General features: G+C 37.4%; 2 protein-coding genes across 3 annotated transcripts; one reads left to right on the top strand and one right to left on the bottom strand.

The window, feature by feature from the left end:
• Positions 1-101: 101 nt before the first annotated feature.
• On the bottom strand, positions 102-20025 carry LOC140146485 (uncharacterized). Of its 2 annotated transcripts, none has more exons than XM_072168348.1 (7): positions 19922-20025; positions 14316-14416; positions 12741-13209; positions 7687-8749; positions 5878-6010; positions 2056-2304; positions 102-1193 (listed from the first exon to the last, which is right to left on the bottom strand). In XM_072168348.1, exons 2-7 carry the CDS (start codon positions 14370-14372, stop codon positions 555-557), a joined length of 2610 nt encoding a protein of 869 aa, XP_072024449.1. In that variant the 5' UTR covers positions 14373-14416; positions 19922-20025; the 3' UTR covers positions 102-554. The 2 variants fall into 2 exon arrangements, with proteins under 2 accessions (XP_072024449.1, XP_072024450.1); XM_072168349.1 differs by having other exon boundaries at positions 2056-2301.
• Positions 20026-20129: 104 nt separating this feature from the next.
• On the top strand, positions 20130-25047 carry LOC140136453 (uncharacterized). Its single transcript, XM_072158178.1, has 2 exons — positions 20130-20271; positions 24172-25047. The coding sequence occupies exon 2, from the start codon at positions 24215-24217 to the stop codon at positions 24815-24817; it is 603 nt and encodes a 200-aa protein (XP_072014279.1). The 5' UTR covers positions 20130-20271; positions 24172-24214; the 3' UTR covers positions 24818-25047.
• Positions 25048-25938: the final 891 nt, after the last annotated feature.

The raw sequence follows: 25938 nt of genomic DNA, 5'->3' as shown, positions 1-25938 counted from the left end.
ACACCCAAGTGCATAAATCACATGTGTAGAAGTACAAGAAAACTCACTTCTGATGTGGTAGGTGCCTGAAGTGCTACTGACACAATTAGTATCAGATATGATGCTTTCTATTGTCTGCAATAGCTGCCTGGTGTCATATATATATGTGACACAAAAGGGAAATGAGTCGAATGTCGCTAATATTGATTTTGAGACATAGGCAAAGAAAGTATTAAAATTCTTTGTTTTACATTGTTTTCAGCACGTGATAAATTGATGTAACTTCATAGGTTTTCAGTTTCTGAAAGGTTTAAGTGTCCTCTTTGGAAACATGTAAAAATCGTTTTTAATAGGGTAGACATGCGACTCATTCCCCTTAATCACATGTCGCATATACAATATAGATTGCAGAAATTTTCATGTCTAAGGCCCGGGTCTAAGGCAGCTACAATGTTTTGCAGTTAGTGCCTTCTTACAGTAACCCTTAGATATACAAATTCAGGTATTTCAGGTCTCCTTCATCACCTCTCCAGATTTCTCACTCTCTTCTGTGACCTCTACGACCTCTGCGTTAGTTACCAACTCGCACTGAGACACCAACTGATTAATCGTCTCCGACACATGTGGCAGAAGCAGCTGGCGACTTTGGGATTCTCCAACTGGCCTCTGAGAAACTCCATTTGTGAGAGAATACCATCAACCTGCTGCTGAGTCTCTGCTTGAGTTGACGACCTTAATGATGAGGCACCTTGGAACACGATCACTTCATAATCCTCAGTGGCAGTGGTAGTGACATTTTCAACTGGCTGGGTGTCAGAGTGACCTGTACAGTGGACATGTGTTTCATGATGCTCACCACTTTCATCATGATAAGGGTCATTTTGAATTTGACCAGCTGGATCAACTTGATGGTCATTCTGTTGGTGATGACCCGCATGGTGGTCAGTTTGACCAGACCCAGTTTGATGATCATTGTCACTGCTGTGATGACTTGAATGAAGGGGAGTTTCAGCATGGATTACGGAAAGAGGGTAACAATGTGCCTGGTCATTAGGACCCACCTGATGGTCATCTTGATTATCACTACCAGCAGTGCTGTGGTCAGATTGATGGTCACTCTGATGATGATGGGCGTCAGTTTGGTGGTCACTCTGAGATTCAGCTTGTGTTTGTGCTTTGTTGATTTCATTGGGCATTTGCCGCATGCAATGTACCTGCAAAAACAAAATATGGTCCAAATCAAATTAATTGCTCCTTGAAAATGATACATAACCACATGAGAAGTACCTGCCAAAATGAATATTGTGTCCAATTTTGAACCAATCAAGGAGGGTATTAATAAGATCATTTGCAAATGCAAGTTTGACCATAAATAGTTTAAGACCCGGTCATTGAAATGAGCATTTCAAGTTATCAACCAATCAGAAATGCTGTTAGATGACCAGTAGTGTCCAGGGGGTTAAATAAGTGTTTCTGTGTCTGATTTGTATAGACTAGCGTCGATTGACCTTAGACCTGGCTATAGAAAAGCCATACCATGACAAAGGCTTGCACTGCTGGTCCACTGTCCAGTATGTTCTTGGTCTTACACATTAGGGTATAAATCGGGCATCATTGTTCCAAATTGTCAGGACAGGTCCAGTCAGGTTGATATTATTCGGGAATGCCAGGATCGGGGTGCACAAGATCTCCCCCCCCCCCAGCTAGGGTAGTACCATGCAAAGGATTCTGGGTATTACCTAAAAAGGTGAAATTATGAAAGATGAAGTATATCTTTGTGAATGGGGCATAATGTAAGCCAACAGTATGTCCTTTGTGAATGGGGCATAACATGTACAATATGGCATTCATAAAGGACATGTTACTAACTTGTACATGTGTGCATCAAACAAAGAACATCAGCACAGCAGCCAGGAGGTCTCAAAACTACCAAGTTTTGACTTTGCGCTCATTTTGTGAGAGCAAGTCACAACTGCTCTTTGCGTATTTTATACCAATTAACACACGCAGCAGCAAAAAACAAACAATTTTTGACTTTCATAAGTCAAACAAAGTATAACAATCTCTGCGACATACCTTGTGTTGATGCTCACATAACACTCTGCTCTGTTTAGACCTGCAAGTGCACAAATACAAGTGCTGACACAGACCGATGCATCTCACATCCAAACACATCTCCTCGCAAAAGTCTTCTGTGCATTCCTCCTGTACCAATGTGACAAAGCGTTCTGGTGATGAGGCTATTCTCCACGTCTTGTTTGCTTCAACTGTGGTCACTATGTCATCTGGGATGAGAAGGCCAGCTTCATGCAGGGACAATTGCTGCTGAATACAATATATGGGTATAAAATAAGTTTAGTGTAATACTTACAGGGGGTCTCCGGCAATCATAACATTATGCCTTATATGTTAGAAAAATAATTATCAAGCATGAATCACATGGTTTTATTTAAAACAAACTCATATTGACCATAAAAACGAATAAAAGCAGTCAGCTCTCAACACACAATATTCAACATTCCCGCGCCAAAATTGTTTAAGTGCAATGACGTAATGGTTATCCGTGCTCAATTGTCGTCAGTCTTCATTATATTACTGGGACGTCATTGCACTCGACAATTTTGTCGCCCGGGATTTTGAATATCTTGTGTTGAGAGACGGATGGTTTTATTCGTTTTTATGGTCACTATGAGTTTGTTTTAAATAAAACTATGTGATTCGTGCTTGATAATTAATTATTTTTCTTACATATAAGGCATAATGTTGTGATTGCCGGAGAGTTCCTTTAAAATTACTATGCATACTGGCGAATCCCAATCGACTATAAACCAGTCCCTTAGAATTCAAGGCTAAGGGTGATTGTGAATTTCCTGTCACCACCATGCATCCCTCTTGCAAAAATAATTCAATACTGCGCTTTGTATCCTCTGCTGCATTACAAATGCTGTGTTACTTACTCACTTACTATATTACTATCACTGAGTATCGCATACTGGCGATTCCCAATAGACTATAAACCAGTCCTTTTGTATTAGAAAACATCAGAAAGTCATTTTGCAAAAAATAATTCAATATTTTGTCATTTTATTGATATCGTTCAGTCTTTTTGTCTACTTTCAATAGTCTCTTGTGTTTACAAATACACTCTTGCAGAGAGGCCATTATACCTGTTAGTTGGCGACCCAGGGGTGGTAAAATCACTAATTTTGTTTCAGGTTCGCTATCCCTAATTAATTAAGGTTCGCTATCTCTAAGGTTCGCTATACCTAAGGTTCATTATCACTAATCTTAAATAAGGTCCACTATCTCTAATTTTAAATAAGGTCCGCTATCTCTAATTTCAAATAAGGTCCGCTATCTCTAATTTTAAATAAGGACCGCTATAGGGAACCTTATTTGAAATTAGAGATAGCGAACCTTGTTTAAAATTAGAGATAGCGAACCTTATTTAAAATTAGAGATAGCGAACCTTATTTGAAATTAGTGATAGCGAACCTTAGAGATAGCGAACCTTAGAGATAGCGAACCTTATAGATAGCGGACCTTATTTAAAATTAGAGATAGCGAACCTTAGGGATACCGGGATTGTTAAAATTAGAGATAGCGGACCTTATTTTAAATTAGTGATAGCGAACCTTAGAGATAGCGAACCTTAGAGATAGCGGACCTTATGTAAAATTAGAGATAGCGAACCTTATTTAAAATAGTGATATCGAACCTTAGAAATACCGAACCTTTTTCAAAATTAGTGATATCGAACCTTAGGTATAGCGAACCTTTTTCGTAATTAGTGATAACGAACCTTAGAGATATCGAACCTTAGAGATAGCGAACCTTAGAGATAGCGAACCTTAGAGATAGCGAACCTTAGAGATAGCGAACCGTAACCAACTTGGCCTACATGACCGAAATTGATATATGTAATGCGCAATATAAAAACAATATTTCATTAAATTTTGACCCCCCCCTCAACTTTGAGTGTGTGGGAGGGGCCACATGGGGGGGTACTAGTGTGCATCCTCTGGTCATACTACCCCCTACCACATTATGTTGACCGTACCCACCAAGTTTCGTGCCCATACGGCAGTTTTAGTCATTTGACCTCAGATGACCCCTGGATGACCTTGGGTGACCTTGACGCACTAACCAATACAACCTTGTTCTGTCTGGGGTGAAGATGCACCCACCCACCAAGTTTGAAGAACGTGCGACCCCTAGTCTCCGAGTAAATAGGTTTTTGCATTTTATGCATAAATTATGCAAATTAGGTACTTAATTAACATATTTTGCGCTGAAAATCGAATCGGGTTGAGATCCTCTGGTCATACTACCCCCTACCACGTTTCATCATCATAGGGCTTAGGGATCTTACGAATCCCCCAGATACAGCTCCACAAGGCGGATTTCTTCAGATTTCCAACCATATTTGTAGAATCGTTCCGCATAAATTATGCAAATTAACAACTAATGTACAATGTATTCACTATATTGTACTTTAATACTTCCTTACATAAACTATGGTATCTTAGCATGGGGAAATACTTGTCAAAAATATTTGGAAAAGATTTTCAAACTTCAAAAAAAAGCCCTTAGAATGATATCGAATAGTCACTTTTTAAGTCACTCAGCCCCTATTTTCAAGAATTACAATTTGCTTAATGTTTATGATAGTTATGATCTCGAACTAAGCACTTTTTTGTACAAGTATAATACCAATCAGTTACCAAAGGCCTTCAATAGTTATTTTGTTGAGCAGAGGACTCACCTCAGGTATCACACAAGAAACGCTGAAGATTACAAGATCTGTCTTACAAAAACAGAGTTTGCTAACAAAACAATAAGAACCGCCGGCCAAGAAAATGGCATTCGATTGACAGATGCGCCAAAACGGCTACATCAGTAAAACTCTTTAGATCCCAAATTAAAACAAACCTTATAGAAATGTACACTTAATACCTCTTAGTTTGGATTTACTTATTTTATTTTTCTCCTTTTAAAACAAAAAATCGATTAAAATTAACTGATCTCTTAGCATTTATACTATATTCACAAAATGTCAGCTTTCTTGTGCGATATACGACGTGAGCAAATGTTATGAAATCCTAATTTATATTCTGCATGTTCTTTATTCATCATTTTTTTTTGCTTTTTTTCGTTCTACATGAATGTATGAAAGAGGGTGGGGGTGTTTGTATGTATGTAATTGTATTTTATTAGACAAATTAAGAAACTTAGGCTAAGGTTAAGGGGGTGCTTGTTCAGGCCTTTTTGGCCTTCTGAGCATCTCCTCATTCAAATGTGTTGTTTTACTGTTATTGTATTGTTGTATTTTGAATGAAATAAAGATTGATTGATTTGATGATTGATTTGATGATTGACTAAATGCGCATACTTTTCGCCGAAAAACTAATCAGGTGATCAGCAGGTGTGGTTCATTCCTGTCACCAGGTTTCGTTACCATGCGCCCGACGGATCTTGAGATAGTCTGTCCACAAACTCCGCAATCAATTTGCGCTGATTTTCGCATAAATTATGCAAATAAGCTATGTTAATTTGCATATTTTTCACCGAAAACATACGGTTACGGAGCAAACTCGGATACCCTTCCTCCCACCAAGTAGCGTCAGACAGAAATAGTGACTACTAAGTCCCATCCTGAACAAAGTTCAGGCGAGACAAAAACATGCCAGGAGAGTCCATCCCAGGACCTTCCAGAAACCTAAAATCCAAGAGCCCTCTGGATCTGCACCAGGGGTCCTAAGGTGGGCACCTGGACCCCACCCATTACACACTTCGCTCACTCGCATTGGATAGTGGCACTTTGGGTTCATTTCAGACAGTGGCACTAAGGAATATCCATTTGAGAATGCCTTCCGTATACCATATGATTTGACCTACCTGCTTGGGTGGCATTCTTCCACTGCATTCTATCTCTCCTTTATGTCTCCAATATGTAATGTTTTCAACCGTTAGCAATAAATCAATGAGCTCATCGATCCTTTGAAGTGAGTTACTCTGCATATAGTACTCTCTAAAACAAACAAACAAACAAAAATTGTAATTTTAGTATGAACGTTTGTGAAGAACATAAATTTCTATTGTCAGCAGTAAATCAGTGAGGTCATCTATTCTCTAAAGCGATTCACTTTACATATGTAAATATGCCATAGAACAAACAAACACCTTTTTTTTACAACATGACATTTCTGGGCATTAACAGCAGAGACAAAAAAAACTGCTGCTGGCGAAGGATCACCCAGAAAGTGCTTAACTTTCCTGCTGAAGCTGGCCCTTAATGGCTGGAATTTGGGCAGGAAGAGAATTCCATAATCGAGCTGTGGTATAAATGAATGTTCATGGTTGACAAGGTTTGATCTTGGGACTGCTAGGTCATGGGATCTCACAGACCATCTCAACCTGGGGTCTCTTTGTAGAACATCTGATAGAAGAGGGTGGCAGCACTAACTGCCTGCGGTGGCTCAATGGCTGAATACAATGATCTTCATACTCATTCGTTGGCAGACCAATGATACACTTAGCTCTATTTTGGATTATATTTTTAGCATAAACTTCAGTTAGAATTTTACATAAGATCTCTGAACTCTTAACATACATGTGAATCAAAACTATTTCAGAGTATTTTGTTTGAACGATTGTGAATGAATTGAGAAATTAATGTTAACTTCCATAAAGATGTTTAGGGGATAAACCAAAAGATCAATGAAGCCCTATCACCGTAGGCCTGAAAGTAATTACTCCCTATTCCAGAAAAATACAGCACTGATTTTTTTTAGATTAAAATATATTATCCTGTTTTGGCAAGTGAAACATAGCTAAATCCTAATCCTTTAGAGTTCTAACTGGCAATAAAAGTCAAATTTTAACTAAGAACTAATTAAGGATTAGGATCTAGCTATGCTTCATTTGGTAGAACTGGATAATATTTTTTTTAAATTAAAAAAATTAGTGCTACGTTTTTCTGGAAAAGGGAATAGTTTTAATAAGGCTGCAGACCCAATCTGCAGTGATCATACCTGGGTTAGTAGCACTTGTAGACAATAACCTCACCAAGCAGTATTTTTCTTCCTACCCACCCCCCACAGTGTCATCGCCCTGATATCTTCATGGCAGAAATCGCCATGGTATGTTGAATCCACAGCCACGCATGGCCATTTTGTTCCGACCTTTGAGACACATAATGAGCCGAAGGACATCCGACTAAGGCTACTGACAATAGCCTGGTAATTGACCTCTGTGTGTGTGAGTGAGCATGTATACGCTATGATGAGGTCAATGGTCATCTGCTTTTAGACTGAGTGCAGCTAGCCTATGCTGCGCTATAGTTCGGCACATATAAAATCAGAATTTTTGTCAGTTTTTGAGTTCAAGACGCAGAGTTCTTTCTCAAGACGCAAGCTAAGGACTATCATATCCGTTCAACACATATATTCAAGTGCAAGGAACAAAATCTGGCTTCTTTAGACTAAATAAATTACGGGAGATATTCATCATTTTCTATCCTGGTATCCAAAGATTTATTGTCTGAATATCAAATCGTGCATAGCACATTCACGTGTATCGATCCCGGATATTCATTTCAGTGTCTCTGCTTTATAATGTAATTCTTAACCGGGCGATGTTGGTGTGCCCCAAGGAGCCCTATGCCTTACTGTTCTAGGTAGCTTGCTATGTATACAGTTTGCTTACCTCAAGCGGCTGCTGAGTACTTCTGAACACACTCTAGTCCCCATCTGACTCTGGATATGCGGTAGATCAATGCAACATGTAGCCCATTGCGTTCTATTGGCAAAATCATTCTGAAGCAACTCTGCTAACTTTGGACACCAATGCTCAAATTCTTTGATAAGTTGCAACATTGTTATAGTAAACTCGTCATAATTTGTTTCATCTAGTAATTGTATCAATCGACTGTAAAGATCAGTGTTTGGTACCTCAGTCGTGTTATCTCGAGTTTGTTTGCGAAACATACATAACATATGCCATCTGCTCAACAGATGCTGCATATTTCCGTCACTCCCAAAGACTTCATTAACCGCATCGAAGCAAACTTTTGCATCGTCCGTCATGACTGCAGATAAGCGTAACGTCGGAACTCTTCGTTTGATCTCTTTGAAAAAGGTCTTCAATACAATCATGTTCATGCTGGTTGTTAGTAAATGCCCTACTGGATAGCCTTGGTTAAATTCATCAACTACAAGCAGATTGATTAATTTGTAGTTGCATTTGTCTATCGCATGCACTGAATCGATGACCAATAGCTTTTCGCCATAGAGCGCCAGCATCTTGCATTGTTCGTTTGTCTGTAATCCGAGGCAAAAAACCTCCTCTGATCTCTCAATGGTGTCAATATCTGGAAGAAATGTGGACACAGCTTCTCCTTTGGCTTTGTATATTAAAATTGGACTGTCCATCTCCTTCATCAAATTTGTGACTTTCAAAGTCACCGACATTGCATCATCCCCATCCAATCGTTTTCGCCCGTATCTATGACGCTTTATCCCTATCAGTTGCTGTTTGGTGACAAAATACTTGCGCTTTAATGGCGAAGCATTTGGCATTGTGTTCTCGCTTTCGGCGCTACAACCTTCTCGGAGATTTTTCATGATGTCTGTATCTTTCACACCCATTGCTAATTTTGTTTTGATGTCTTCACGTACTGATGCTGGTAATGGCTGATGTTCTGTGTCTTCTAGAGTCACTGGATGATTGTGTGAGTAGATGTATTTCACTGTCACTTTGCCAGAATCACCTGTTATCAAAATTAAATTAATAATATATGAGTTGTTATTTGAAATATTTATGATAGGTGTGAACGAACAATCTGCCCATGCATTGGTATTCGCCAATACATATTTGTGTACCAATTCTCGCTATTCGCAATAAGGGCGCCGCCAGCGGTTTGCAATGTAATCGTGATGTATCATGGGAAAAGGTCGACATCCAAGTCCGCGCAATACGAATATTACCATGCTATTACATAGGAACATGTGACAATATTTTTTTAGTTTGTCAAAATAAAGGTGTTACACGCGAATCGATACTCAATAATACTTAATAATATGATTTGAAATGTGCACAATTAATTTTTTCTCTATCGATTTGCGTGTAATACCGTTATATTGACAAACTAAAAAATATTGTCACATGTTCCTATGTAATAGCATGGTAATATTCAGATGCATTATGCGGATTGATGTCGACCTTTTCCCATGATACATCACGATTTTCCCATGATACATCACGATTTTCCCATGATACATCACAATTACATCGCAAACCGCTGGCGGCGCCCTTATTGCGAATAGCGAGAATTCAACTATATATGTGACGTGTCATGTCAAAAGGAGACACTTTTGGGCAGGTTATCAATTCTGAGGTTTTTACAGATCTTAAATATAGAGATATTTTGCTCCACAACACCATTTTCCTCAATAAAATCAGACATTCCTAAGCGAAGATATTGAGTTCATAAGTTATGGTATTATAAAATTGGAAATTGAGATATTGGCCTTTGAAAATATTATTGATAATGTTGAGAGTAGGAATTACCTTGAAAAATGTCTAAAAAATACAAGATGCCATTTATATTTCGGTCTGAAACTATCAGACAATATTTTAAACATTAAGGTAGAAACATCGGCTACGGTGTCATGCACAGATTTGGTTTAAAATGATACAGGATGTGTAGTTGGGTGAGAAAAACATGCCTGCCAAATTTGAATTTTTGCCAACAAAGCGTTTTTGAGTTATGCCATTTTTTGTCATTAGGAAACCCCATTGACTTTGTACATGAAGTGGTTTTGACACTAAGCCTCGTTCACTAAATTTGATAAAAGTTTGAAAATGGATACTATGTTTGAATATTATTTTATATCCTTTCTATCCCCTTTATAGAACTGCTTTTTGGATCTTTTTATTACAAAAATGTTACCAAATAATATTAGTGACTTTTTCCCTATATATTGGCTAGTAATAAAGGGGATATTTGAAGGTAATGTTAGTACTTGCTCAAATTTTCTTGATTTGATCTAGAAACACTGAATGACCAAATTTCATAATTATTGTCTGAGGTAACCATAGGGCCAATTTTAACAAACAAGGTGTCATATGAAAGGTTATTAAATTTAGAAACTTTTCTCGCCAGCTTTTTTTTTAATAAAGTGTTTCTATTTTAAGTTATGGGTGTTTCTAGATTTCCCTAATTTAAAATAGAAAAAATGATTTTCTCAAAAATAAACACTTTATCAAAAAAATCTGGCGAGAGAATTTAGATATTAGGCCTATTAACCACCCCACAAACTATGGAACCCATATCACATTCCCTCTAGGCTAGCAATAATTATTTGTAGAAAAAATTAGGGAATTTTCAAAAAAAAAAGAAAAACATAAGAAATGTTTAAATTTTCATGAAACATTAAAAATAAGTGGAGTAAAGACTTATCTTAAATTGGTTATATATTTGATATTGATACATAATTCTGATTTGATATAGTGGCTATTTTCCTGCATGGGCCTATTATCCGATGCTCCTACCTTAATAACATCACAAATTCGCAACAAACCCAAATTGTGAAAAAATCACCCTGGGAAGATTTTTGTCTATTTCTCCATTTACGATCTTGCCCAAAAGTGTCTCCTTTGACATGACACATCACATATTTACTTGCACAATGTGCAATGCACATATGTGATGCGATGAAGCAAAATCAGTCGGAACTCGGGAAAATTAAATTTTCAGTTTCTTATAGGATAGTAAAAAGCATTTACAAAGCTGGATTTTACAGAAAACCCCATTGAAATTGAACAACCAGTTTTTCGACAACAATTTTCATTATCTGAATCAATATATTATTGAAAAATAACACTTTGGTGTTTTGCACAAGTTCATCCTACAAATCATATACTTTGAAAACTTGCTTAATTTATTGTTGTTAATGAGTTATGTACGTTTTACAAAAGTGTTGTTGTTTCAGCCCTCTTTACAACATAACTCAAGAACCACAGGACCTACAAAAGTATATCTGTGATATTTGAATTCTTCTACACGCTTTCGCTATGAATTGAGCAATGCAATTTTTGCTAAATCTCACTACCATTCGCAAGATGCTGTGAACAACTTTTTTTCTGCTGCTTCGACCAACAACACATTGTATACCCTTAAATAGTTTCCAAAACAACAGGAAACAAAAGAAAATATTTCCTTTGTTTGGCTGTACGGTATCTCAAAATCAATATTTCCGAGTTCTGACTGATTTTGCATCTTCTTCTTTTTCTTCCTGTATACGTGCATAACTCCTTGATTGCATCACAATACAGATTCCACACCACCAATAGAAATCTGCTCCAGCGCAATCACTATTATTACCGGTTTTGTCTGAAATAAAGATTACATTGAGCAGAAATTTACATGATTTTGGTTAAAATTAGGATTAGCCATGACTAGTAGTACAAGTCAATGTGATAGATCAAGTAATTTTTAACACCAAACCCCTTTCAGCTTTTTTCCTAGACGTGAAAAGTGTAAGCCATAGAAAACTGTGCATGCATGCAATTCCATGTGATGCCATGACAAAATCAGTCTAAGTCATAAATACTCATGGAATCGCTGGCCGGGCCAGCACAACCCCCATGGCTGCAGGTCTGTGATCTGCTGCGTGGCATGTGAGGGGTCCGAGGTTCGAATCTTGTTCATCTTCTCTCCTTAATTATTCATTTCTTCTTTCCTTCTGATAGCAAAAAAAACATGGGTCAAGTTTTGTACAGTAAGACTGGCATTTGGTAGCGTTGAACCTACATTTGTAGGCGTCTCCCCATCAGTCCGAAACACCATGAGTCCAAACCACCGTAAGTCCGAATTTTTAGGTTTAGGTTTAGGGTTGAGGATGGTTCCGACTGACAAGTGTTTCGGACTGACAGGGTGTACCCCATTTGTACAAGGGGTGAACAAAGAATGTGAAAATTGAACAAAAAGGGGAGTGGAGAGGCTATATTTGGGTGACACACTGATTTTAGGAGCCTAATGGTTGACAAAGTATGCAAAGGAGGCTATCAATATTCAAATAACTAAGCTGACCAAACTATAGAGAACTCAAGAGTCATGCTCATTAATAATCATGACTGTAGATAACTTATTATACAGCACTATAGAGCTCATCCTGCTCCTATTACCTTACAACTACTTAAGCTTCCCCATACAATGCTGACAGCTCATCATGAACTCTATAGTTGGTACTCCATGTAGGGTGATGGATTGAGCAGATGAGCTCTGGTACTGTAGAGTTTGGTATCAGCACCACTCATTAATATTAATGAGTTGATTTGTATACTTGCACAGCTAAATGATAGACTGTTGTGCAAAACTATTATAATCATAATTGGAAAATGGATCTCATATTGAACAAAGATGATTAAAGTTAATATTGGTGGCACCCAAATGAACTCAACTGGATGTATTAGATTATATCTTAATTAGCACTACTTTCGGGCTCTCTGGTGATTAGCATACTATCGAGAGAGGTTGCGTCAGCAATACGCGCTCGGTTGAATGCTCGGTTCCTCACGCTACACGCTCGCTAAGTCTGTGAGGGCCACAAACTGCGGCTAATTATATCTCTGTTTGATGCTCATATTACATCTTATTTTGCATCGCATATTCTTACTCAATTCAATTTGAGAAGATTACAAAATGATTTCCATTTTCCATAACTTTTTGACAGCAGGACATATCGTATTCGTCTTACCTATTCGCACATTCATCCTGGCAGGACATATAGTATTCGTCTTCACTGACCCTCGTTTGTTTCTCCTGGGTGTTTTTCGACCCGGTTCATTCGTCGATCTGTGAGCTCGCTGTGAGCCATGCCGTTGACAAACAAAGTAATGCTTTCCTGCAACTGTCGCTCCACTTTTCGCAAAAAACACATAATTCTGTGTTTCCTCCATCTCCTTCCATTGTTTAAAATCATCCATGGAGTTAAACTCATACTGTGTTTCATCGATAGTATCACCGTGCTTGTCTTTCAAGTGTTCCAGCATAGCTGTAATGTGCTTGAATTGTTCCGTGCAATCGGCATGCAAACATTTGTGTAACACATGAGGGCGATCTGGGGGAATGACATGCTTGTGTGCTTTTGCCATGTGTCGTCTAAGAGTGGTCTTGCGAGTAAAGGAGACGTGACACACAGTGCATTGGTTGGGTTTGATCACTTCCTGTCAAGAAAAAATGATAAAATCAGCTCAAATTATGTACTTATTTGGTGATGTTTTAAAATGATGCCACATGCATGCATTCCCACAATATATTTTGATCAAGTGGAGTTGGACTTGTGTGCTCCCTCAAAACACCACAATGCACCATGCTCTCGCAGACACCGCGGCTGATTCCTGATGCTTGCAAGTTCACATTGTACATCCACAAGGGAGACCTTTACTGCAGCAATATAACACTTCAGCTCTTAGGTTTTAGATGGTATTTATGAGACACTGGGGGTCTCATCATGTACATGAATTCATCACAGTGTTCAAAAATTAAGAACTCGTGAAAGCTGGACAAAAAAGGGTTTATTTGAAGGGGACAACTATTCGAAAAAATATGGTATGTGCATGAAGAATGAAGGCCTAAAATGCTCCATTGTGGGGTTTTTTTTCAAAGGTTTTTTTCTGTTTCCTAATATTCAGTTTCATTTTGTTTTATATTACAGTGCTCATTTTTTTTGAAAAAAATGATCAGAAGTTTATTAATTAGTGCTCCCTAATTAGCCAATTATTACCAAATTCATTACATCTCATTGCAAATTGCATGATCGAATATATACCGTGTGTCGAAAGTCCGTTCCGCCTATATTCCGGCTTCCCCTGAAGCATAACCTCAATATGGAAGTACCCCTCTGTTTATTTGCCTTTGGGCTACTAGCTGCAATGAACCTTAAGGCTCATTGCAGCAAAAAAAATATGTCGGCCGTTGTTCTAGAATTTTAGAGCTAATTTTGTATGTTATGGCAGATTTAAAGGTCTGCAAACCTTGATTTTCAATGGAAAAACAACAATAACAGAGGTTTGCAGACTTTCGGAGATTATCAACCATAAAAAGACAACAACTTCAAATAAATTGCTAAGTGACATTTATATTAATCCAAAACAATAACCAGTAACAAATTAATATCAAATTAATTGTGTAAGTTTAATTTAAAGCATGTTAAAATGGTTTTCCTATGGGGAAGGAACAGACTTATGACACACCGAATACTATAAAAAACTTCACACAAGTCACATCTTTTTTTTGTTGATATAAATCACATTTTGCATCTATACCGTACCTGGTTTTCTTCTTCTGGATCTTGTCCTGCACTGTTCTCTGTCTTTATATCTGCCATATTAGTAGTATGTGGCTTAACCTGTCACTTTGGTTTACTCAAATCTGACAAGGAAAAACAATTGAGGTTTAACAAGGTAAGATGTGGCAAACTATTCTTTGTTTAAAAGTTAGAACAAAAGACAGTCTGTATTGCGTAAAGCAGTCTATTGCTTCAGCATCGCGACCTCAATGTCCATCGTTTCTATTCACCATTTTCATTCAGTGATCAAGGTTTAAATGGTAGAGATTTGCATCTCATAAATGTGCACCCATTCTTTAGAAATTAAACTCAGTGCCACAAATTTTCAGCGTAATTAGCTTGTGTCTGTCACTACCAAGACTTCAGCCTTCAGGTGAACCCAAGACATATGTATAAAATGATAGGGCAAAAGCCTAGATTTCTAACGGCCATATAAATATGTAGCAGAATGAATCAATTGAAATGGCAAAACGGTTTTGCCAAAACCATAGACAAATACAAACTATTTTCCAACAGTCAAAGTCCCTGTGCATTGTATGCTGTGAATTCTCGCATATTCATGAGGGGCATTGAGGGCCCTCATTATCATGTGATGCTGAGACTTTGACTGTTGGGAGTTCGTCTGTATCTCTTTAGTAATGTGGGCAAAACATTTTAACGTGATAAATTAATACATATTGCAATTGCCAACACAAAACGCAGACCAGAGAAGATGAGAAAAGAAAGAGGTCGCTCACCAAAATTAAGCTACTTGTCTGAAGTTTAAAATTTTTTCAGCATTTCCCAACAATTTCCAAATAAGGGAGTGTAGAATCCCCATCCCCAAATTGACTTTTAAATTTTAACATATGACTATTAATTATCCTCGACTTGGGCTATTTTTTTTTTGCAACCCTGTTGGCAATTTTGATTGTGAAAACTGAAATCCTATTAATTAATCAGCTTGTTGATCACTTTCCTCCTGGCACCTTGTCCACTCTAAGAAAGTGGGATAATTGGGGGCAAACATCTAAGGCCAAAAAAATAGTTGACTTGCCCTTTATTAGGTGCCAACACCTGGTCATTCGGTATATATTTGATATTGACCAAATTCCCAGGGGGGGCCACTCAAGTATGATAGTGTACGCATGTGTGACCTAAATGAGTTTTACCCTACTAGCAAATTTAGCCCCTTGGTAAAATAGAGAATTTAACTCCTAATGAGTTTTTGGCTAGTAAAAAAGCAACAAATGTACCCTTTTTGGACTCGTAATTTACCAAAAATATGAAAAGGTACCCTAAACAAGTTATTCAGTTTCAGAAAACTACCCTTATTCTTGAAAATCAGTGTTTTTTAGACCCTAAATGCATCACACGCATAACTTGCCTTGCCTAATATAATGTCCCTTTTTACGCATGTGTACAGCATCAGGGATTCTGGGTTTTTTTTTCAGATTTTGTGGCAAAATTAGTCAACTTATTTTTTTAGCCTAATCACTGCACTTTATTTTCAATAGGTGGAAACACACATAGCTCTTTGTAGTAGACATCGAGCTACCTCCTAAACATTCTCATCTTCTCTGGTTAGACATTCATCGCACATCACATTGGTTGCATTCATTATTTTGCAAAGCATGAAAGAATGGCTGTCATTAGTTCGCAAGGCAAACTTTAAAAAACCGGGTAAAACAGACGTGTCATTTTATCGGTATGACATTTTCGTTATTGATGCTGCCCTATTTTAAGTTTGCGCCTAAGAGCCATCTCAGTTTGGTGCGTCGATTTGTCAGTAAATTACACATATACTCACCCTAAATTGTTCATCAAACTAATCTAGAGCGGAGAGGTCCTTAATAAAGAACCATAATACTGCATTGTATGCACAAACTGCCATACAAAAGATGAAAAAAGCGCATTGGAAAAGTTGTTACATGTATTAACTTACGGCACTAATCATCTGTTCAAGGTAATCTCTGACCTGACAAAGTATGTTAAAAATCAAGTGACGTACATGTAGAGCTCATGCAAAACATCAGACTGGGTAAACTTCCAGTCTACAACAGACTGCCCTCATCACTTGTGATTTGTGGCTTATTTTTCGGGGATTTTTGACACTCACTGCATTGGATTGTGTGCCAATGAATACCCCCCATCAATTTGAAAATTTAGAAAATCAAATATGAAAATGGCAAAACGGCCTGTACCCCCCCCATCATACCCGTGACAAGAATACCAATTTGTTTTGGTATTCTTGTCTCGGATCATACCCGATGCGCCCCACCATCAGTCATGGTCGGTGCGATGCCCCAATAGGATGACTCACACTAAGCCACTACCCTCTCCCACCCCTGAATCTATATAAAACATTAACAAAAAATATTTTAAAGAATCTATGGGATTATAATAATTAATTATCATTGGAATTATTCAATTATTTAGAACTCTGCACAAAATGCTTGTCAGGGATTTTGCGTCATGTTCACTCACTTTTTGCGCAAGGCATCCATCCAATCTCATCAAACCAAACATTTTTATGTTCCCTAGCTCGAGATACTCTACAATGTTTCTAAAATACAGGTTTACATTTTACTTTCTTACATTATCTTGCTGTATTTCAGCTAGAGCGCCATAGGTAGAAATGGGTTTTTTCTGAGAACAATACAAACACATAATCTTTTCATGACTTCAGTGACGAGACGTCGATGGTTATCATTTCTATTCTCTCGGTCGGGGCCACGTTAGCGTGAAAACAACTTATCGCATAATTTTATTTGCAGAGAGTCGAATCTGGCACAATAGTGTGATAGCTTGTGATACACTCCAGCAGAGTTCAGTGAATGCGAATGTATAATAATTGTTTTCACTCCAGGGCGTGCTATTGTCAAGCCAATTCATGCCCGGATATCCGACCGACAGAATACACCGACATGGTTCATGTCCAGTGAAGTGAGAGAGAATTGAATATATGCGTGTTCGTCACAACAGAAATTAACACAATAGAAATTAGCATCTCATGAATGCGCAACAAATCTTTAGAAATACATGAATAAGAAAACCCACTTTTAGACAGGATTGGCTCAGCCATAGGCCTTAAGCATCATATTCCGAGGAGCGGAAAGACACCAAATTGGTGTTTTATGACCTTTGACATTCTTTTGTGGCGAGTGACATGGTCTTTCAATTCAATTCACGCCGAGTGTCCTTGACAGGTGTGGCTATGCTTCAGTGGTCATGAAATAATTCAAAAGATAACCTCTGCCCCAATAATCCCGAGCTATTGTCTGAAACTGCTCCTCGGAAGATGTATCATAAGAACTCAGTCTTCAAATGATAGTCATATATTAACGACCAATACTTAAGACATACAATAAGTTCACCCATGGAACGGGAGCTCTCTGGCAGAAAGTTGTTTATTCTTATTCAATGGGTGCGTCTTGTAAAGAATTCACGTAATTTGATTGGTTTTCTGGTGTATAATATCTCACAATAGTTGATAGTGATATTAGTCAGGGCGCGCCTCAATGTTGCTCCTCAATGATCGCGATAATGCGTTCGCGTAATACACGTCGCGAGAACTAAGAACGCGATTCGGTGGCTTAGATATTCGTGATGGTTTCGTTCATTTAAAACAACGGGGATGTCCTCACAAAAGTCACTTTATTTTTTTTTTGAAAAAAGGCAGTTTTCTCGCAAAAATTACATTAAAACTGAATAAGAATGAGAATAAAAGATAGGATTTTGTCTTTTGCCTATGGCCACGCGTTTTGAACTCGCCACCCAAAAATGGTGGTTTTGTTACGCTTTTCCAAATCGAGACTCGTTCAAATTGGTATATCTCTGCTTAAACAAAAGGTATTGTAGTGTGTTTGGTGTCATTTTGGAGCTAAATGAGTGACCTAACAGACCTCCAAAGGAGAATTGTTTATCGGCTAAGATAGTGGAGTTATAATTTTTTGAGTTCAGAATGGCCGAGGTGGTTGTTGTGGCGGTGGCGGTTGTGGCGGTGGCGGTATGTACAAAGTCTATGAGAAATATAGATTTTGTGTGTGCATGTTGAATCAACTGATCATATCTTTGCATCCATATGGGCTACAGGCATGGTTAAGAGCTCTTGTGAAAGGTTATTAATTATGCTAATTGTTTTTAATCATTTTGAACTCTTTATGATTGGTTTAGTCTATAAAATACAAACTTTTACGTACAAAACTACCCGTTTTCATATTAAACACTGTAGTAAGCAATGCGGATGTCTTCAAAATCTAAAAGTTGCTGTAAATATTTAATTACTTATCCTATTATAGTCAAAGTATACATTTTCTGAGAGGAAATTTGATGAGGAATCTAAATATGGACTTACTTTTTCTGTATGGGTTAGGGGTAAAATGTTTCAGCTCAAAATATGTTGAATTGTAAAAAAATTTGAACATATATATTTTGGGACATCCTGTATTCTGAGATTACCAAACAGCAGTTTATAACTGCAAGTTAGTAATAAGCAATGCATTAAGTGCCCCATTTTCTATTTGGAATTTTTTTATTCCACCCTGTATAACTTCAAGGTCACCCTGTACAATGAGTTGAAATGTGTATATTTGAATTGCTTATGCCTTCAGCTTTTCAAAAATGTATACTTTTGCTAGTTTAGGGTTGATAGTTGTGTAGATATTCTAATTTGAAACTTGATTGGTGTAAAAATTCATAATATTTGTGATGTAACGCTAAGGGTGGCGAGTTCAAAACACACGGCCCTATCCAATATTGTGTCATAATGATAATGGATGGGGTGGCCAATATTTTTATCGTAGTGGATACCGGCTGCGACTACTCAAAATATTGGCCAGCCCATCCATTATGACATGATATTGGATAGGCAAAGACAAAATCCTATCTTTTATTCTCTAATTAACATGGCCCCATAATAGATTATGCAGTAAGGGTATTGTGATGAAATTGGATGGGCTACATAAGGCCTTTTTTCCTTCAACAAGAGCCCAAGAAGAAGGTGTGTTCAAGGTGTACATGTAGGTATGCTAGGTGAATTCAAATTTGCCATCAAACTGCATCATTTTACATATCAAATTAAAGCCCTTGAGTAAAGAAAGCCAAAACGGCATTTAGGGGTGTTTCTAGATCTTAGACTTAGTCTCATGGCGATAGCAGCTTTTTTAATGGAACTGCTATCAAAATCCTCTAAAATTCCATGTGCGACTTGATTATCACCATAAAAATCATATATTTGGGTCAAGTGAAGTATAGAAAACATATTTATACATAGGGTTTCTTCACCGACCTATTCTTGAAAAAAATTCAAATTTCTATGTAATATGCATTGGGTTTGGGCCCCGGTTTCGGCGAATTTCGCTGACTAGCAAATGTGTTAACTAAGGTTTGCCTGGGATACCTACAAGGTGTGTTCAAGATAAAATGACTGACTATCATCATCATCATCATCATTGTAGTTTGTACATTGAATTTGAAGACTGACTGAGTTCCGCAGTCTAGGTCTAGGATTGGCTCGTTTCTGGGTTCCCTGTACTTTCTGGCATAAAAACTCTCGAAGTACTACGTACAGTGGTACGTACAATGTATACATATTTCACAAAACTCACCAAAGTTTATTATTCCTGTTGATTTCAGCGTTATTTCAGAAGAGAAAAGCCAACAATAATAAAAAAAAAAGTAGCGGAAAATAAGCGTTGTAACTGCGCTTGCGTACACACAGCCTGACCAAATTAATAGTCACATCATCAGGAAAACCGCTGTGAACTCTGATAGGTCACGGAATGAATCGAGTACTTTGACGCTAAGTCGAGGTCTTTTAACTTTGACCCCATACATAAAGCCTGTAATATAAATAGAAATTTTGATGTTTTGCACGAATAAAGTAGAAGCAAGCACTGTCATACGTTGTCTGATGAAGGTTTTATTAAGAGCAATTGAAAAGAAGCTATAGTCTAGAGTAAGTATGTAACTGTAATTTATAAATTGATTGAGCTTTTGAGGCTGATTGTATCCGCAGTGATTTACTCATTTTTGAGTCATTTATGGTCATGCGCCATGAATTGGGGTATAGGAAAAGGTGGCGGTGTTACATTTTTTAATTTTTTCCCAAACATTTTGTCACTGATCTCAAGAATGGATAGGTGTACTGAACTGGTTTTGGTCTTATTTTCTTGCTAATTTATCTGGCTAAAAATTGTGGAAGGTAAAACTTTCATACTATTTGTACTTTGTGAGATATTGCCAATCAAAGGATGTTAAGTCAGGGGTGGCGGAGCCTACGGATGAGGAGCCTACGGATGAGGCATGTGTTAAAGTATAGGGAATATTGTTTTTTGGTGACTCTCAAATATATTTTTACTGTAACTTCATAACTCAGCAAGGTATTGAGATGGATTATGTACCATTGTTTTGGTATTTATGTCTAGTAGGTAATGTGACCAATTTTACTTTAAACTAGTTTAATTTGTTGTAAATGTGCTGCATTCTGTGTCATGGGTTCTAGGCTTTTCCTATACGTTACTGTACTAAGCATGCATTTATGCTCCAAAATGTTCTGAATGTCATATTTCTTGAATACGCTACCCTACTTCTGTAAAAGTTATCATTTCTTAGAAGGAAATTTGATGAGGAATTCAAATATGCCATTGGTTTTTGTGTAGGGCAAAAAGGAAAAAAAGTTTTGATTGAAAATATAATAAAAATTATAAAAATTTTGTACGACTTTTGAACACCCTGTATCTCAGTTAGGCAACATAATTCATCATTACAAGTTTGCTTTTTTTGAAAGTCTACAATGTTATTAGCACACATAAAAAGGTTTTAACAGACCAGGTGTTTATGTTAGTAAATAAGAGAGGAACAAAATTGTATACTTTTTGAACCAAAATTGAACTTTTCCACCCTATATGACATTTGTGGCACCCTGTATATTGACCAAATGTTTGTATGTGTGTATTCCTAGTGCTCTAAGCTTTACAGTGATATATAATTTTATAGGGTTTTGATGAACAGAATATGAATTAGACCAGTTTAAGTACAAAAACATGTAAATTGTTGAATTTTTTAGTATGTAACGCATTTGGCCCCCAATTCATAGCGCACGACCTTATAGTCATTTACTGCACTTGTCTTGACAGTAAAAATTAGTCACGATTATCGCACTTTCAGTTTCCCACGCGTTTGAACGGGAATTGGATTGCGTACTTTTTCGATGTCTAGTGAGCAAATTTTTTCAATATTTTGAGAAAATGATGTCAAATTTTCTATTCTATATTGTTTGGTAATAATGTCTTTTGCCAATAGTATGTTTAAATTTGTAATTTTGTGTTTTTGATCGCAAAGATCGGATATTTTGGTTCCCGATTCGAATTCTGAACCCTTCGCTAGGGTGCCGATTTCGCAGAACTTTGACGATAATTTTGCCTTTTGGACACTAAAATGCATTCGATCCTTAATTTTGTTTCAACCGAGTCTTAAATTAGCAAGCACAATAAGGTTGGTACCACTTTTATATACATTGATAAAATTTTAAAGATTTTTTTTCAAGTTTCTAACCGGCGCAAATCGTTATGTGTGTATTTTCCATTGACATCCAAAATGGGAAATACGAGTCTGATGGACATAGGAACGGCGTCCATGAGACTCAGCGAGTCTAGTAAAAATGATGTCAGTAGTCAGTCAGTAGCATTTCATTTTCATTTTATTATCAAACTATTATTTTAGCTATAGCTGCGAATGACACTAGAAAAGGTTCAATATGCTTTTAGCACAACGTCGGCTTACCAGAACCAGAACCAGAAAATCGACCGCAAGTTCTTCTTTTTATTGTTTTTTTGGCGATCCTGACTTTGACCACCCGAGCTATATAAGGTACAAATTTATCATATTGCCAATTTATCATATTAAACTTTTGCAACAAGGTTAAACATGTTTTCAACTACTACAAAAAGTACAAACATACCTTTTATTCCATCGAACAAGCTTTGTTCCAAAATTCATGTTTTAATTTATATCTATTTTTGACGTAAAAAGAGCTGCACAAAACCGGTGATGCCAGCTCCGAAGTTTTCGCGTAGCACAAGCGCTTGATTTTACCCTGTAATTTCCCTTGTTACTCAAAGCCCTGCCCTCTTTCACAATATTTTAGCTTCTTGGATATCATCGGAAACATAGATTAGTAATATTAGGTACGGTAGGTCACTGTATTTTTAAGGATTTTTTTAGATGATTTTTACGATGAAAAAATTGATGTTTTAAGCTTCTTTTCAAAAAATTGGTTTTAGATTGTTAAAAAAACGGGTAAAAATTGTTTTTAGCTTGTTGGATATTTTTGCTTATAGTTTAAAGCTTGACTCCTTAGATGAAACTTTTAGTTTAAGCTTGTTAGAATATTAAACCATGATGAAATAGTATTATTTGAGCCCTATATAGCGTGGGTGGTCTAAAAGTCAGGATCGCCTTTTTTTTGTAAACAAAACCATAGTGTGTACTTCATTACAGAACTGCTATGATTAAAACCAGATCTAGGATGGGTTTAAGGGGGTACTACACCCCTATCCAATTTTTTGCTTATTTTTGCGTATTTCTCAAAAATTATAGCGCATTGGTGACAAGTAAGATATGTATATAGGGCAAGGACTACAACTACTGCACTAAAAATTCAGCAACTCAAGGCAAGTAGTTTTTGATTTATTGATCAAATATTGGTTTTCCCTCATTTTTGACTGTAACTCCACAACTGTTGTCTGTGCTGAAATAAAATTTCCAGTGTAGTTGTAGTCCTTGCCCTATACATATCTTACTTGTCACCAATGCTCTATAATAATTTTTAGAGAAATGCAAAAATAGGCACAAAATTGGGCAGGGGTGTTTTCTGTTATCGAGTGGTCATAAAATGCTCTGAGATTATGTAAACATGGTATTAATTGAGTAAATCAATCTTCGTTAAGACTACGTCATTGCTAATTTTGCCAGAGCTTGTTTTATTTTTCATTAGAATGATTGACAGCTGTGGGCGGACTTATACTCTTTGTTTTGTGAGCGGTACAAAAATGTGATTCCCAATATAAATTAATAAATCAAAGAATTCGGACCGTCTCTTCCTCAGACCTCTATATGTAGGACTCTGTGGTCTCTTCTCATTACACGATCGTAGTAAGACTTGGCCGGCGACAACGCTTGTGAATTGCCTGTCCTTAACTGTGGTATAGCATGGTATACAATGTAGGCCGTTTGTACCTGAGACAAAGTGTCTTATCTCAGACGCAGGCCCCCGAACGCTAAACTCAGCATTGAGTTTCAAGGGCCTTACGTGTTGGGAATGTAGCGGGGCTTTGAGATACTTTGTCTTAATCATTTTTGATGATAACCTCCCTCATGTACAAGTCGCCCAAGTTTTCTTTTATTTTAATTTGAAACAAAACAGAGGTTGAATTTGTCATTGCATCCTACAGAAATTCTCATTCTGACGAAACAAAACTATCGGGTTATATTATCAGGCCTTCATTTTTGAAAAATTGCAGGAGCTCTGTTAATCACTCTGCTGAGTTTACTAAGGTGCTCAACAAGGAGCTCAATATATCTGTATTTTAAACATGGGGATTCAAGTAGTGAGGAGCTCAGTAAATCATACTCCTGGAATGTTGTTAAGGAGAGCTGTAGGAGCTCTGGTGCAATCGAGCTCCTTAAAAACGAAGGTCTGATTATATGATTTGGTTTTGACAAGAAGAACATTATGATTGTATCACACAAACCTAATGAATTTCTTCAAGAGTATACTTTTACGTATGTGTCAATGTCATGCTATGAAGAAACCCAGTTTCAAATTAAAATTCTTTGTCATTTTTCCTTTCACCAGGTAAACAGTTAACAGCAGCTAGACCAGCGGAACACACATTACCATGGCAGAAATGAGTACAGCCGTTTCCGATTTTGTCCTAGCCATTTCAGCATTTGGTGGCGCCATGAGTCTCGTAGATAAAAATTTAGTCGCATCACTTGGCTTCTTAAGCATCGGCATCGCTGCAACAGTCGGTAGTTACCGTTTCAGTCGGGCTGAGCCTTCACCGACTCTCATCTACTGGCATAAGACATTTGCGTGGTACGCAAGCGTACTAGGTATGTCCATGCTTGCGAGCGGACTACACCGACACATCGACAGTCCATTCTTTTCTGCAACGCACATGGGGTGCGCCCTCTCTCTGGTTGTCATGTCCAAGGTCTTCCGTGCATTTACCGATAACATTGAAGCAACGCTTGCGACAGGAGTCAGCGGTGCCGCCGTCATCTCAATCGGTTTATTCAGTTTTCTACACAGCAATCCATTTGGGATGTTGGGGGCGCTCGTCTTTCTTGCAGCGGGGGCAATCGGTGCCAAGGAAGGGACTATATCAGGAGTGAAGAAGGTGGACTGGTTTCACTACTTTCTAGCATTTGCTAATATTGTTATGATTCGTGCACTACAGTTTAAACCCTCAGAGATCTATTACAAGCCAAAGGAATGAATTCTATATAAACTGTGTATAAAAAAGTATCATTAAGACTTAAATAGGTGACAATTTCATGTCGAAATTAAAGGAAATTTGTACCATAAACTAATCAATGGCTAATATAGTTATATACCCCTAAATTAAACATACCAGACGCTCTATGAATTTCGGAATATTCCTAACAAAGAAAAAGCACTTTTAATCCTTCGTTTCTGCGATTCAAGGAGCCGCCATGATAGCTGCTTGTGAATCCTTTCTGCCACAAACGGTAGTGTAACCTTTCACACAGACCCACGGCGAAGCGTGTGTTGCTGTATGGCATTCGCGACCCTACAGCGAATTTTGGTTTTAGTGCTGTTTTTACTTTTCGTTCTCAAAAGACATTGTTGATCATAAATATTACTTAAAATACATTTTTTTATGTTCTTCTGTAGTTTTATGGGTAGAAATTGTCGCGTTTTCTTTTGAACGAATGTTGAATCTGAACTTTGGTAGTATTAAGCCAGTGTCACCAAAGTTCACGAGGGACGAGGCTCGTGGGACGGATTTCGCTGGTTTCAAAATCGGGGTACCGTTACAGCGTAATAAAAATACATCGGGTATCAATATGGCAGCCACCATGGACCGCAAACTCACCGCTAATCGTCGTAAGGAATTAAGAATTTCTTCTTTATTTGGACGTATATAAGCTTGGGACTTAAATTTTACTGTTTGTCGTTTTTATTATTGCTGCAACTATATAGCCATTGATTAGTTTATGGTACAGATTCCCTTTAACACTTTCGTAAAAATTTCATTTGAATGAACATGATTCTCCACACACTGTGTCATGAACGCCGATGTGTGCCTAAGACAGAAGTGAATCCAACTCGTCACCGTGATTGGTATTTTCATTAAGGGGGTACTACACCCCTGCCCAATTTTGTGCCTATTTTTGCATTTTTCTCAAAAATTATAGCGCATTGGTGACAAGTAAAATATGTATATTATAGGGGCAAGGACTGCAACTACTGCACTGGAAATTTTATTTCAGCACAGACAACAGTTGTGGAGTTACAGTCAAAAATGAGGAAAACCAATATTTAATCAATAAATCAATAACTACTTGCCTTGAGTTGCTGAATTTTCAGTGCAGT

Source organism: Amphiura filiformis, chromosome 2, assembly GCF_039555335.1.
Source record: "Amphiura filiformis chromosome 2, Afil_fr2py, whole genome shotgun sequence".
NCBI classification, from domain to species: domain Eukaryota; kingdom Metazoa; phylum Echinodermata; class Ophiuroidea; order Amphilepidida; family Amphiuridae; genus Amphiura; species Amphiura filiformis.
Note: the sequence above shows the minus strand (reverse complement) of the source record. Positions and strands in the feature narration are given on the sequence as shown.